Genomic DNA, 15,157 nt, shown 5'->3' with positions numbered 1-15,157 from the left:
CCACCAATAATTATAATGCTTTTGGCGTGGGGGATTTGATAATGGTATTACATCTTTGGCCACATTTAGGAGATGAAACATGATATAATCGTTACATCATCAATAGGCTGGAGACGGATTTTTTTCTCATCGAAAGAGATTGATGACTGAAATTTTGCCCAGTTTGCTTGGTCAAATTTCCATTTCCTGCAGGATTTAGTTAAAGGAGCCTGCGCTATCAATACCTTGCATATGATTGAGAAGTGATCACTGCCCATAGGGTCATTTATACAGAGGCGGATAAGTTAGGGGTATTGAAGGTGAATATAATATTTCTGGTAGGCATAAGTTGGTTGTCTTTTTTAGTCATTATTACATTTTACTTAAATTACATTTTATCCCTGCAGCTGTTGGGTTATTTCTTCCTCGCTGATGTTTAGTAGATCCCAACTGGATATAACATCCTTAGATGAATTTAGGGTTGCGTGATATTTTTACTGGAATGCCAGCAAAATTAGTAAGCTGTAAAAGTTTCTACGAATGTCTGTGGTTAGCAGTTTCCACTAATAGGTCTCCTGATTGCAATGTCTTAACAGTCTTAGGAGATCCTGCAATACCTTCCAGATGTTTTTGAATCACAAAGGGAGAGTTTACTAATAGGCTGACTAGAGAGGGAGTGGAAAATTAGAAACAATGGGCAGGGTTGCTCCATCCTATCAGTTTTCTGTTTTTTTGTATTATTTCCTAAGTTGTGATTTGAGTCATGGTCAATGTAATTTTCTGCTGTTGAGCTTGAAGGCTCTAAGGGTGGATAAGAATTTTTATCCATGATGGCTCCTTTTGGCCCTGCAGATTCGTCTTTTCTACCCAGGTTACCGGCCCCGCCATGGGGAGGCAGGAGCAGTGCCATGAGGTGACCAAGTGGCTATTAGTTGTGTCAGTAATAGAGAAAAAGAAACAGAAAGGTGTCTTTCCTTTCTGGGCCTTTGCCTACTTCTTGTAGAACGAAAGAGCTACTGTAATATAAAATGAAGAAAACGGTATTCAGAAATAAACAGAATATGTAATGGCAAAAGCTCTTTAGATATTTTGCTTTGATACATGCACTGAGATCACTTGGCCAAGGAACACTCTCAAAAAACAAGATCATTTAAAAATATAACAAAAGAAATTACAACAAACAAACAACTTTACTTTTACATGGATGTTTCACTATGTCACAAAAATCCAAAGTCCATCACAACCTTGATGTTGTCACTATTTCAACAAAATCCATAACAGTTCTGCTGTAGGAATTTGAACAAGGATATTATTTAGGTTTGCAGGATCTGTCTACACGCTTCCGAGGGGACGAGGGCTTGGTGTTTCAGTCTTGAATTTATCCTTTTTTTTGGGTGGTACAGATGTTGTCCTGTATTCATATCTTACTCTGCAAAGAGTTCACAGACAGCATCTACACCTCTGTATCCATTTTTTCAATTGTTATATGATGCTAATCAGGTTTCTTGATCTTCTGTGTATTGGGTTTGTCAAAAGGAGAGCAGTAAGAGACACTGAAATGGGAGTGGCAGCCGATTGAGTATTTTGTACTGGCTTTTGACAGCTCAATAAATACTGTGTAATAAGAGGCAAAAGACTTTTGGTGGGGATGGTCAATTCAGTTTGTATTCCAATGGAATACTTCCCTGCAATCTTCTATATGTATTTGTAGGATTATTGTTACTTATTGACATTAAGAGTTTTCTTGCCTCCTGATATGGAATATTCAGCACTACTTTATGTCATATTTCCATTTCTTATTTCCACCACTGGCATACTCTAGAGCAGGCCTGGCCAAATGTTTTTTTAGTGGGTTGCACCAAGACATTTGGGAGTGTTTGCGGGCCGCAGATGTTGTGAATGTAATGTAATGAGAAAGTCACCTTGTAGTTGGCCTCAACAAGATTTATCAAGGTTTTTGGAAGCAATACGATCAATAAATACAAGGAATATAAATAAATTAACAACTTTATTTTAATGGGATTTATGAAGCTGTTTACAATCATTAATCATCTTATTCCAGTCTGGTATTAATTTTGAAGTAGCAACCCTCAGAACACAATGAAGGTTGTGTTCTGAGGGTTCAAAAAAATATGTTTATTTTTATTAATGTTCATTACAGAGAATGTTTGTTCACACTTAGAGGTGGAACTGAAAATTGATATCATCTTTCTGGCCAAATTTTTCATGCTACAAAACTTTTTTGGGTCAAGAATGTTATAAAATTCTCTAATATCATTCTCATTATGAAGTTCCCATATGCTGGAGTCACATTTAAATCAATAAGCTCAAGCTGAACTTCAGTTGGTGCATTATCAATGCTTGAAGAGAATGGATCCCGCACAATTGATAAATATATTAAATTTTTCGAAAGTCAAGGAACCTGGACTCGAATTCTTCATTTAAGTTTTTGATTGATGCTGTATAACCAGTAAATTTTATTTCTGCAATATTTGTTAGCGATGACATTGTAGGAAAATGGCCCATGTTTTTAGAACTCAATTGGCGAGAAGACAAGCACAGTTTAAGAAGGAAAGAATTCAAACTGATTATTATATTGTGTGAAAATTTATTTTCCCCTTTGTAGCTCTTTGTTCAATATGTAACAATATCCAGAGGTGTAACAATACCTACCGTGAAAGCAAAATCACAGATCCAACCTTCATCTTTAAGCTCGGTAAACTTGCAGTTACTTTTTGTTTCTAAAAATAATATAATTTCATCTTTCAGCTCCCATACCCTACGAAGTATGTTTCCTAAACTTAACCACCTTAAGTGACTATGATACGGTACATTGGTATGCTCACACTGAAGGTCTTCTAGAAAGTTTATGAACTGTCGGTGATTTAATCCCTTGGATCGAATGAAATTTACAATTTTTATATGCTGCACATTGAGTACAGTTTTGCATAAGACTTGCTGAATAATACACTGAATTGGTATTATTTTGTGTTTTGGATCAGTCTCATTAATAACACACCTCAAACCAGAACCACTGGATCCAGGATAGTAAAACTTGCCACCCTACTATTGGTCAATAGATTTAATCTTATAATGTAACTATTGGCAACACCTCTTGCCAATATGCACAACAGGTTTTAGTAGCATCGGCAAGCAGGAGACTGACAACAGATGAGAATTTAAATTTTTTATGTATGTGCATCCGAATTTATTTACCTTAATCTATGGTACAACCCTGCATAACCCTCGTGTAATTTTAACTATAAAAATACTTAGCTTAGATTCCCTAAAATTCACAATTAATAACTAATTACAAATGTTTCCAAATTGTAACTCTTTATATTTTCTTCCCCTAAGAGCTAATGTATGGTTTGATGATAAGCAGAAAGTTGCCTGAAGCGTCACCTTAAATGTACATATATAGTGGTTTGGGCTAGAAGCTTAATAAACTATATTATTAATCTCACATGGTAGAAGAGTGGTTATTACAACAATTAATTCTCACAGGAGTTGTTTTGAAAAAATTTCTATAACTTTGTATAAATAAAGAAAAGACCATGAAATGCAATATCCATTAAAGATGTCTACTACTCTGTGGAAAGCAAGATGTGTACATTTAAAATTTGGCATGCTTCATAGTGCACCAAATTTAAATAAATTTTGAAAATGGAAGTGAGTAATAATATCTAATATATACAGGGTGCCTGGGCTAGAAGTATCTAAAAATACATACATATATCGCAGCATCTATAAGGTATATTGAAATATTTTTTTGTTATTATTATACAGAGTAACTCACCAAGTTTTTATGAAGGTTAGTAAAGTTCAATGTGGGCACCTTTTGTAGCTCGGCAGATGTCAAGACAATACTTGAGCTCTTGCCAAGTGTTTTCCAGCATCTGAGGCGTTATTAGAGCAACTGCTTCAACGATACGCAGTTTCAAATTGTCCAAATCCCAAACTTTTCTCTGGTACATAGTCTTTAATAAAGCCCCATGCAAAAAAGTCCAATAGAGTCATATCCGGAGATTTAGGTGGCAAGGCAGTTGGGCCTCCTCTTCCCATCCAATGTCCAGGAAAAGTCTTGTTCAAAAACGTGGTAACATCTTGATGGAAGTGTGATGAAGCACCACTTTGCTGAAACCTGGGAGAATCTGGAACAGCAAAGATCTGCAGCATGTCAAGGAAAGTGTGTCCAATCACTGTGGGCTCTATGAAAAAAAATGGACCGATTTGAAACAGCGTATCTTTAAAGCAGTTGCTCTAATAACGCCTCAGATACTGGAAAACACTTGGCAAGAGCTCGAGTATTGCTTTGACATCTGTAGAGCTATAAAAGATGCCTACATTGAACCTTACTAACCTTCATAAAAACTTGGTGAGTTACTCTGTATAATAACAAAAAAATTATTTTAATACACCTTATAGATGCTGAGATATGTGTGTGTGTATTTTTAGATACCTCTAGCCCAGACACCCTGTATATATATATTTTTTATTTTTTAAGTATATGTAGTTTTAACTTTTTCCAGAAATTAAAAAGAAATTGGCACCTGTCAGGTGCCATGCTTCTACTGTGTTTGCCACAACTTGGAACTACCGCCCACCACCACCCAACTAAAAATGGTGGATTACTATTATCATCTACATGATTACTGAAAGTTAAATGTCAGACATTTAATTTGGGTTTCTGGTCCATATAAACACATGCAACTTAGAGTGAATTATTTTTTTAAGGAATGTGAAAGTTTGAAAAAATTTAAAAAACTACAGACATAAATGCTCTTAAATATTAATTATTTCCCATTTTGACATTAAACAATAAACATTAAAATCAAAAGTTCATTTAAAAAAATTTTTAAAATTCATCATTACTTTTTCTTTGCCGTAATATCCTCTATGTTTATACATGTATTATTTGATTTAGTTTCATCAGCTTCTGAATAAAAGTTCAAAAGAATTTCTTCAAGTTCAGCTCATGTAAACCTAATTATCTTGAATCTTGTCAAATAGATACACCTCATTAAGATTTTCAAAACTATCATAAATGTAAAAACAGCTACTATTACTTGTAAAAAGAGTAGGTAAATAACAGCATGTCTCTGTAGAGTTTCGAAAGAATCAGTACATATATAGATACAGCGTGTTAAAAGAACCTTCAAAAAATGTATACATGTTCATGCTCCTTTGGTCCTTCACATGAAAAAACATATGCGTGTGCATACCACAAAAGGCTTAATATTAGCATTAACCTTGCAGTGCTCATGCTGTACATATCGGGTGCAGCATTAGAAAAATCTTTGTGGAAAGATTATAAGTTCAAAGTTATCATTAACAGTTTTACTGAAGTAGTTATTGAAGTAAGGTTTTTGAGGTTAAGTGGGAACATTCCTTTAATTTTTTTGTTCAGAGGCCATTTGAGCATTACATTTTGCATTTTAAGCAAAACCTGTGAGGGAACACACACACACACACACACACACACACACACACACACACACACACACACACACACACACACATATAAAAATTTTATATTTTATTTTAAAATAAATAAAAGTTAAAAAAAATATTTTTTTTTATTTTTTAAATATTTATGTACATGATTTGTAAGCAGAAATATGTATAAATGCATAATTCTGAAATTTTGAACACTTCAGTTTAATAAACTTGAGAATGGAAGTGAATAAAAATAACAGGTGTAAAAAACATCTTTAGATGTTTCATTAAAAAAATTTTAAATTTTAAAATTACAATATATTAGTAAAAGGTCACGCATTCATACACTCCAAATAAAATTAAAAACCAGAAACTTTTCCAGACATAAAAAAGGAAGTTAGACACCTGTCAGGTACAGCATAAGCATTTTTTTTTTCTTTGTGACTGGGTGGATAAGTACTGTCGAGTTAATGACTGATGGCCACCTTATTCATATCTAATATAGTAGTTTATTATTGTTTGTATATGTGAAAGTTAAAATTATACTATTAACTTTGCACAAGACATTAAAGTGAAGAATTCATTCTAATTTAGCCACCCACCCATACCCTTTATTTCACAAAAATAAATAGGGAAAAGGAAAGTAATATTCATAGTACTTCTAAACCTGAGCCATTACTGTAGAATTCTGTGGACAGACTCAAAGAATTTTTTTTTTTATTAATTTTATAATAACTATAGGAGTAAAGCCTTTCAGTTTTCAATATAAGTTATAATAAGGTGCAGTAATGAAACAATGACTAACATATATATATATATATATATTTATATTGGTTTATCTTATCTACTGGATGATTGCAGGTGATATCTGTTGACAACATGAATCATTTGAGTAAGATAGACTGGGAAGTTTAAATCAGGTGGGTAGGTCTTTCTTGAAAGTTAGTGTTTTTCTCAAAGGATAGTTTGAAATATACTAGCATCAGACCTAAAGGAAGTTACTGTGTGCTACATGTATGCTTTCACAGTCTGCATCAGCACTTCTGAAAAAGAACATATTTTTGATGTCAGTTAGAGCTGAAGATGAACACAATATTATGTTCATCTTCAGTTTGAGGCCCTATTCAGCTTTAAACTTCATTAAATTAACATCAGTACTGGATTTATCACCTTTTTAAGATGCTGACTTTCTTTTCTCTACATAGCATTTTCATTAGCAACAGATATTTCCCAGTGACAAATTAACACAATGGAACATCAGATTCATATAAAGAAACAATCACACATTCTAAGACTCCAAGAATTCACTAAAATATGAAAAAAAAAAGTTTTAGGTTTAAATATAATTCTGTGTGGAAGAGAAGAAGAATACAAAGTTTGTAACTAAATATGATTATAATAAATGTATATGAAATGATATACAGTAGAACATCAAAAATCCAAAACTTTTTGAATATTCCTCTGAGGGTAGTTGAATGTACAATGGCAAGGAGAAAACAAGCTGGCCAGACTTTACATAATTATGTATTCACAATGTATAAAATCATTCATTTTAGAAGATATCCAACATTAGTTCACAGAACAATACTTAATAGTACAGTGGTATGGATTTACTTTTTTTAAGGCAATTTGTTTGCTGAAATAATATCGCACTATTTATACCTCATATTAAAAAATAATGGACAAGGCAACACCCATACTAAAGGGGGCATTGAAGCCCATGACCTTTATTTCTTTGTAAGTGCATTATCTACCAGACCAATAAGGATTAACAATTAAGGCTTAATGGTGGAGATTATACAGATCAGAGCTACTGTATTACATAATAGAAATAATGAATTACCCCTGAATACTTAAGGCTATATGCATAACCTTCAAAAAACCAGAATTTTCAAAAATCTGTAAAATGCTGTGTCTTTGAGGATGCCACATTTATGAGGTTCTACTGTAATATACATAACATATCAACGAAATATTACAAACATAAAATACGGTAAAACAATTTTAATCTTCATCACTGGACCAATTATCACCAGTTATTAATCTACTTAATCCAGAAGCTGAAGATTTATCTCCAGACTGTCTGATTTTCTGAGCAAATAAGATCTCCTGCTCACCATCAGGAGTCCAAAATAATATGTTCCTATCATTTCCACCACTATAAAGTTCATGATACCTCTGACGATATATACAACAATTTACACTATTAAAATGACCATGAAGTGTACTAATTTTTTCTCCTGATATCATATCCATAACAAATATATCACCAAAACTTGGTACAAATGCTACTGGAGGGAAAGAATCAAAACAAAGATCCATTTGTAAAGCTTTGGGGCAGTCGTTTAATATTTTTCCAAAGTTTACCATTGTATTCTGGCACAGAGCAATGTCCCACAATCGAAGGCGACTATCTGTTCCATATGATAAAATAAAGAGACCATCAGGAGAAAAACGTAAACTATTGACTATACCATCATGTGCAGTACTAATACTTTTTGGACCTCGATTAGCCTTGCCATTATGCTGATCAAAAGCCTTAAGAAAGCCTTTGGCACATCGTATATCCCACAATAGCAGACGATTATCAGCTCCACCAGATGCAAGCAAAAATTCTTGGCTTGGACACCACTGCACACTTACTACTCCTCCTCCTCTATGCCCTCTCAGTTCGTGTGTGTGGGCGCCTGACTTCAGATCAACCAAAACGACATGAGGATAAGACATGGCAGCTAAGAAAGGATAACATTTGCATTAATACTTATCATCTACAGAAATCAATTTTTTAATCTCTAGACCAGAGGTTCCCAAATTTTTGTACCTTGTGTCTCCCTCAATATATTTCATAAAATTAATGTCCCCATCTTGCAGAACAAGTGCAAATAAACATATTTGACGTAAAATTTAGCTAATGGGTATATATACTCTTATAAATTAATACATACATCAATATATTTAATCTCAAAAAGAGTGAAATAAAACTAAACTTTATACCTGGATTGTGGGGTGGTTTGTCCAAATTTCATTAAAAAAAAGTGCTTCATAAAAACAAGTCCTCCAAAAAAAAAACCATGTGTGTCTCCCAGGTAGGGGTTTCCCACGCTGGAAACCTCTGCTCTAGATAATTCAATTTCTAAAACTCATATGAAAAAATTTATTATTTATTCTCCCTCTTGACTGTTGTCAAACGATCTTTAAAAAAAATGTAGATACCCTATAAAAGAAGATGAGCAAATGTTTTTACAACATTTAGCTATTTGTTATAGCCAGATTACCATTCTCAATAATCATGACCACATTAATATGTGTTACAAAATAGGCAAAATATCTTCTTACTGACAATGGTTCATATAAATAAATATTCACATAAAAATTCTCCCAAGCAAAAAAATACTGTACCTTATTTCTGTGCTTTAAGATTAATTAGATGATTAATGAATAAAAAGTTGAAGAATCACAAAATACATAATAAGAATAATGTTGAGGAATATTATTTAAGAGGGGAAAAAGGACTGCTTTGTGTTACAAATTTTAAGTGTAATTCTTAATTGGTGGCTAAGGATCAAAAAAACACTGAATGGTACCTTTAACTACTAAAGAATTTTGGAACAGAAACACTGCAGTGTTCTTTTTATTATAGTGAACTGTGACAAAAAATTTTATGTCACAGTTCACTGTAATAAAATTAGTTAACTATATTAAAATTCCTTTAAAAACCTTGCTACATGTTAAGAATATCCATTACAAATATACACATAAAGGAACCACTAGGTAAGCAGTGATCATAATATACTGATTGGACATACTTAGGATATAACTATTGTCAACAGTAAGGGAAAGGGATTTTACTTCATGAAGGTAGCAACAGTTGCCATAGGTAGTATTTAAATTCCTTTCAGTGGGACCATCAGCAAATTCTAAGTGGGAGGCATTTGGGAAACTAATCACAGAAAGTACTAAGCTTTTTTTGTACCAACAAAGAGATTTCAGTATTAGTATTAGCAAATGATGCAAAAAAAAGCAAGCTTATACAGCACCAGCCAAAAAAAAAAAAAAAATTCACTTTTTACCTATCCATTCTTGCCAATACTTTGTCCAGTTCTTCCTTGAATTGATTTCAGTTATCCACATTCACAACAGAAAGAAGTTAGTTCCAGCAATCAACCACCCACTGGGTAAAGGAAAACTTCTGCACATCTAATCTGCAACCATCCATCCTCAATTTGAATTTATGCCCCCTCATGTGCATAGTCTGAGCAAGAGAAAAAATCCCATCAGCATTAAGCTTGCTCAATCCATTAAAACCTTAAACACCTCAATTAGGTCACCTTGCAGGTGCCTAGTCTCCACATGCTACAATCTGCAAAACTGAAGCCTTTTGCAGTAAGAGCACTCCATTGTTCTGCTTACCAATTTTGCCTTTTCTGTACCCACTTCAGCAGCTCTACATCCTTCCTAAATTGAGGGCTCCAGACCTGTATCAATATGAAGTAATCAATCAAGATGTGGCCTGAACACATCTTGATTACTTCATACCTTCTGCCACTCAACCATCTCTTTATCCTCAGCAGTAACTTGATTCTGATGCCACAGTGTGCCAATTTGTACAGCAATCTTTTCTGTGTGTCAAAAGCTTTGTATGATGTCAAAATTATTATTTGTATCCAGTCCCTTTGTTACATGTTATAGTACATATTCACACTAGCCAGACAGTTAAAGTGTGATTGCATTCATGATTGCATCCAGCCATCTCATGTGGAGGGAAGCCCACCATATAGCTGCAGTGGGTTCCACCATTAATCATAGTGGTGGAACTCATGTGCATCTTATTATGGAGGTCGTTATTTTACAGTGTGATGAGAAATGCCAGCCTAATTGCATCGCCAATTCCACCACACTGGGTTTGCAGAGTCTAGTGAGTGATGTCCTTCTTTTCTTTCACATCTCACCACCCCTTTCCATTTCTCACTTTTTTTTTTTTTACTTCTGCCAACCACAATCTGCACTGGAAGATGTCTGTGCATGTGCAAGACTGCTTCTGACAATATATTGGCCAGTGTCGTATTTCTTATTTTGAGCTAACAAAGAAGCATGATGCCTTAAAAGATTCTCATAAGGTTTAATATTGGTTTATCTCATTTTATTTTAGTTAGTTGTACACAGTTTTAGTGCTTTTATTTATACAATTCTCAGTCTGTAATTTTTTATTTTGTGTATATGTAATTAAATTCTCAGATTAAAATTATTTATTTTTAAACAGTTTGTGGTTGGTACAATATTATTTCATTTTGAAAAAGAATGGCTGCAAGATTGGTGTGCAAATATTTCCTCTCAGCAGACATTACTTGATTGTTAAAACAAACTATCATCTAGTGTAATGGAAGTGGGTAGTTTGAATAAATTTGAGGAAAAATTAGACATATTATTTGAAGAGATGGACACAGATAAGGTGAGTAATGTGTTTCTTATTTGTGTTTTTTCTTTGGCTGATGCTGTATAAGCTTGCTTACATTATTTATCAGTACTACAACAAGTATTAAAATAATAATAATACTAAAATTTTTAAAATCATTTTAATTTAGCTTATCAGCATTTAGAATTTTTAAAACCATTTTGGTTTTAAATTAAACCATTATAATAATTATGTACAATACATTTTACTTATAATATATATAACCTTTTAATCATGATAAACAGAACTGAAAGTGGCACTAATGAATTAATTTGGGCAGGAAATTTGAATTTTCGAAAGCAACAGTCTTCAATATTGTTGAAAAACACTTGAGTTACATGTAGAAAACTAAGTAGAACCTGTTTTCCAAGATTTATAACAACAGATAGATAAAAGAAATAATTAGTATAACCCTCATAAAGCTTATGAGGCAAACTGTAATCATTTCTCATATAGATTCAAATAGGAGGCATAGATTCAAATTGAGGAAAGATAGTCGTAGAATAGATGTGTGGAAATTTGCCTTTAGCCAGTGGGTAGTTGATTGGTGGAACAGACTTCCATCTTTTGTTTTGGAAGTTGATAGCCAAAATAAATTTAAAGCTGAGCTGGACAGGCTGAATGGAGGGGTGAATATGGGAATTTTTATTTTTATTTTTTGGCTGATGCTGCATAAGCTTGCTTTCTTGCATCATATGCCTCTACTAATGCTAATATCCTACCATGAAAAAAACTGAAACCCAGAATCGTTATAAAGTTGGTAGCAGAATATTAATCTCCCAGTGGAGGATTTCCACTGCAAAGTCAACAGCATAATTAGTGAATAATACCAGTTTCTTAAAAAAAAATATATATATATATATATATATATTTATTTTTTATTTTTTTTTTTATTTTATTATTATCTATATATATATATATTAGTAAATTTTATTTTATGGTATCTATCTATAGGGAATTAGGTGTATAAGGACCAAACTAACAAGTTAGTAAAAAGTAAACTAGCTTTAGCCTGAAAGGTCTATATAAAAATAAAAATCATAATGAAAAATGAAAATAACAATAAAAATGATAATAAACAATGAAAATGAAAATGAAAATAACATTCTTCCATTTGGTCATCGGTCTGCTACTTCTTCGGGGGATTTGAGCAGACCGATAGCCAGACTAAAAGAATGTCTCATATATATATATATATATAATACACTTACATATTAAAATTAGCAATAATCACATTTAACTGCAATTGGGCAATAGGCAACAAGCTCACAATGGCAGCTGAATAACTGGTCAGTCAGTTGACAACCACTTGATGTATAGATATCACAAAAACTTATTAAAGCCTTAATAAACTAACTAAATTCTTTAGCCATAGCTTATGTTTTCTACAGTACTCACCTCCGAAATCCATATGATTCAAGTGAAGTAACTGGAATTAAGAATTATGATTAAGAAATTGTAGTTAAAATAAAATTAAGAATAGCCCTAAGGAAAAAAGTGCACCACTTTTTTCTCGGGTTGTCATACATGAATAAACTGTGATACGAGTTAAAATATGAACTAAACCAAGAGCCTTGACGTAGGGCTTTTGAAATCATCATCAGTTGGCTGTAACACCTGAGAAAAGTGTGGTACACTTCTTTCCTTAGGGCTATTCTTAACTTTATTTTAACTACAATTTCTTAATAACAATTAATTCTACTAACACAAACTAAATTCCTAATTAACACAGACTAAAAAATGAGAGTAGGTGTGTGTTATAGGCCTAATGAATCTGATGAGCATAATGAGCAATTGTGCAGAGAAATAGAGTGGGCCAGAAAATCAGAATGTCTTATAATGGGGGGATTTTAACTTTCTAGATATTGACTGGAACTTGTGGATTGGTCACTCGCATACTAGCAAGACTTTTGTGGATTTATTGGATGACCATTTTCTACAGCAGCATGTTCGAGAGGCAACCAGAGAGAGTAATACTCTTGATCTGATATTCAGCAGTGATTATTCATGCATTAAGAATTTGGAGATAAAGGAACCACTGGGTGACAGTGATCACAATGGTACTAATGTGGGAATTACTTAAAGATGTAACTACCATCAAGGCTAAAGGGAAGGGCTTTTGCTTTCGTAAAGGTGACTACACGGGTCTCAGACAGTTTTTAAATTCTGTACAGTGGGATCAACGGATGATGTTACCAGCATTGATTCTAAATGGAAAGCTTTCAGGGGCTTAATTTTGGAGGCTACTAGGCTTTTCATTCCAACTAAGAAATACTGTTCAAGGTTTAGGCCTAAACAGATGTCAGATGAACTAATGAGGCTCGTGGCAGAGAAGAAAAATTTATGGGATACATATAAAGTATCAGGTGACACAGAAGCCTATGGCAGATATAAACTAGTCTGTAATCAAGTCACAAAGGAGGTTAGGCAGGCAAAGGCAGATTACAAGAAATCCTTGGCAAAGGATGCAAAGAGTTCTTTATTTATGTAAACTCTAGAAGGAAAGGGATGAATCAGATTGGACCACTTAACATAGATGGGTTGACTATTGATGATCATGATCAGGTAGCTGATAAACTGAATGAGTATTTTGCATCAACATTCACACATGAGGAGTTATTCAATGAGGGGGAATGCCAGAAGTTTATCAAACGTTAACTGGGAGATAAGTGATTTTGTAATATCTGAGAGCAAAGTGGAGAAGAAATTGTTGAAGTTAAACATAAAAAAGGCACCTGGGGTGGCCTGGATCTATCCAGTTATATTAAAGGAGGCAGCAAAGGAAGTAAGCAAACCTTTAGCCATGATTATGAGAGCTTCCTTGGACTCAGGGGAGGTCCCATGGACCGGATGTGTGCAAATGTATCACCAATTCACAAAGGGGGTTCAAAAGGTGACAGAGATAACTATAGACCTGTTAGTTTCTATAGTTATAATGGAATTACTGGTTAAAGAAGCATTGCAGGATCATCTAGACAAGTCTGCACTAACAGTTAAGACACAACATGGGTTTGTTAAAGGAGGTCTTGTCTGACCAATTTGATTGGATACTATAACGTGGTCACAAAGGAACTGAATGCCAAAAATAATTTTGATATCATATACTTGGATTTCAGGAAAGCTTTTGATACTGTTGCACATGGAAGACTGCTGTACAATTTGGATAGGTATGGCATTAAGGGTAAGTTTCTACAATGAATAAAGGGATGGTTGAGTGGAAGACGACAGAGAGTGGTAATCAATGGACGCTGCTCTTTGTGGAGTTCACCGGGGTTCCGTGTTGGGCCCATTGTTGTTTTGTATATTTATCAATGATATTGATGAAGGTATATCAGGTTTAACGTCCAAGTTTGCAGATGATACAAAGGTTGACAAGGTTGTTAATGACAATAAAAACAATATACTACTCCAACTGGATCTAGATAAGTTGGGCAAATGGGCTGAAAAGTGGAAACTGAAGTTTAACATTGACAAATGCAAAGTACTGCATATGGGTAGCAATAACCGAAGAGAAACGTATCAACTGTGTGGTACTACACTCAGGGAAGTGGAAAGTGAAAAAGACCTGGTAATTGTGCAGTCAAATATGAAGTTTGCTGAGCAGTGCAGAGGGGCTGACAGGGCAGGTCATGGAGTCTTGTCAATGATATACAGAAATTTTGCTAGCAGGGATAGGGAGGTGATTATCCCATTATACAAGGCAATGGTCACGCCACACCTAGAGTACTGTGTACAGGTCTGGAGTACTGTGTACAGTTTAAGAAGGATTTAGAGTTGCTAGAATGAGTACAAAGAAGAGCAACAAGATTGGTGAGGGGAACAAAGGGATGCTCTTACCAAGAAAGGCTTAGATTATGCAAACTGCAGCACTTGGAGAGTAGGCACCTGCAAGGTGATCTGAATGAGGTGTATAAAGCCTTGAATGGGTTGAGCAAACTGAATGCTTATGGGATTCTTCCTCTTGCTCAGATTAAGAACCTGAGGGGGCACAGATTGAAACTGAGGAAAGACAGTTGTAGAATAGATGTGCAGAAATTTGCTTTTAGCCAGCAGGTAGATGATTGGTGGAACAGACTTCCATCTTTTGTTGTGGAAGTTGATAGCTTAAATAAATTTAAGGCTGAGCTGGACAGGCATTTGGAATGAATGGAGGGATGAAATGGGAGGGGGGGGGGTTTGGCTGATGCTGCATAAGCTTGCTTTCTTGCATTGTATGCCTCTACTAATGCTAATGCTAATTCCTTCACTTGAACCATATGGATTTCAAAGGTGAGTATTGTAGAAAAC

At 34.2% G+C, this 15,157-nt stretch overlaps 1 protein-coding gene across 1 annotated transcript in view; it reads right to left on the bottom strand.

Moving 5' to 3' along the window:
* Positions 1–7,422: 7,422 nt before the first annotated feature.
* The window catches only part of LOC150077607 (DNA excision repair protein ERCC-8-like), a 57,161-nt gene continuing 49,426 nt past the window's right edge, over positions 7,423–15,157 (bottom strand). Inside the window, exon 6 of the mRNA XM_090385957.1 lies at positions 7,423–8,150. Coding sequence (XP_090242083.1) covers positions 7,423–8,150 — 728 coding nt within the window. The remainder of the gene's footprint in view (positions 8,151–15,157) is intronic.

This window comes from Mastigoproctus giganteus, chromosome 12, assembly GCF_048544385.1.
Source record: "Mastigoproctus giganteus isolate SK-2022 chromosome 12, ASM4854438v1, whole genome shotgun sequence".
NCBI lineage: Eukaryota > Metazoa > Arthropoda > Arachnida > Uropygi > Thelyphonidae > Mastigoproctus > Mastigoproctus giganteus.
This window is presented reverse-complemented; position numbering and strand designations above follow the sequence as displayed.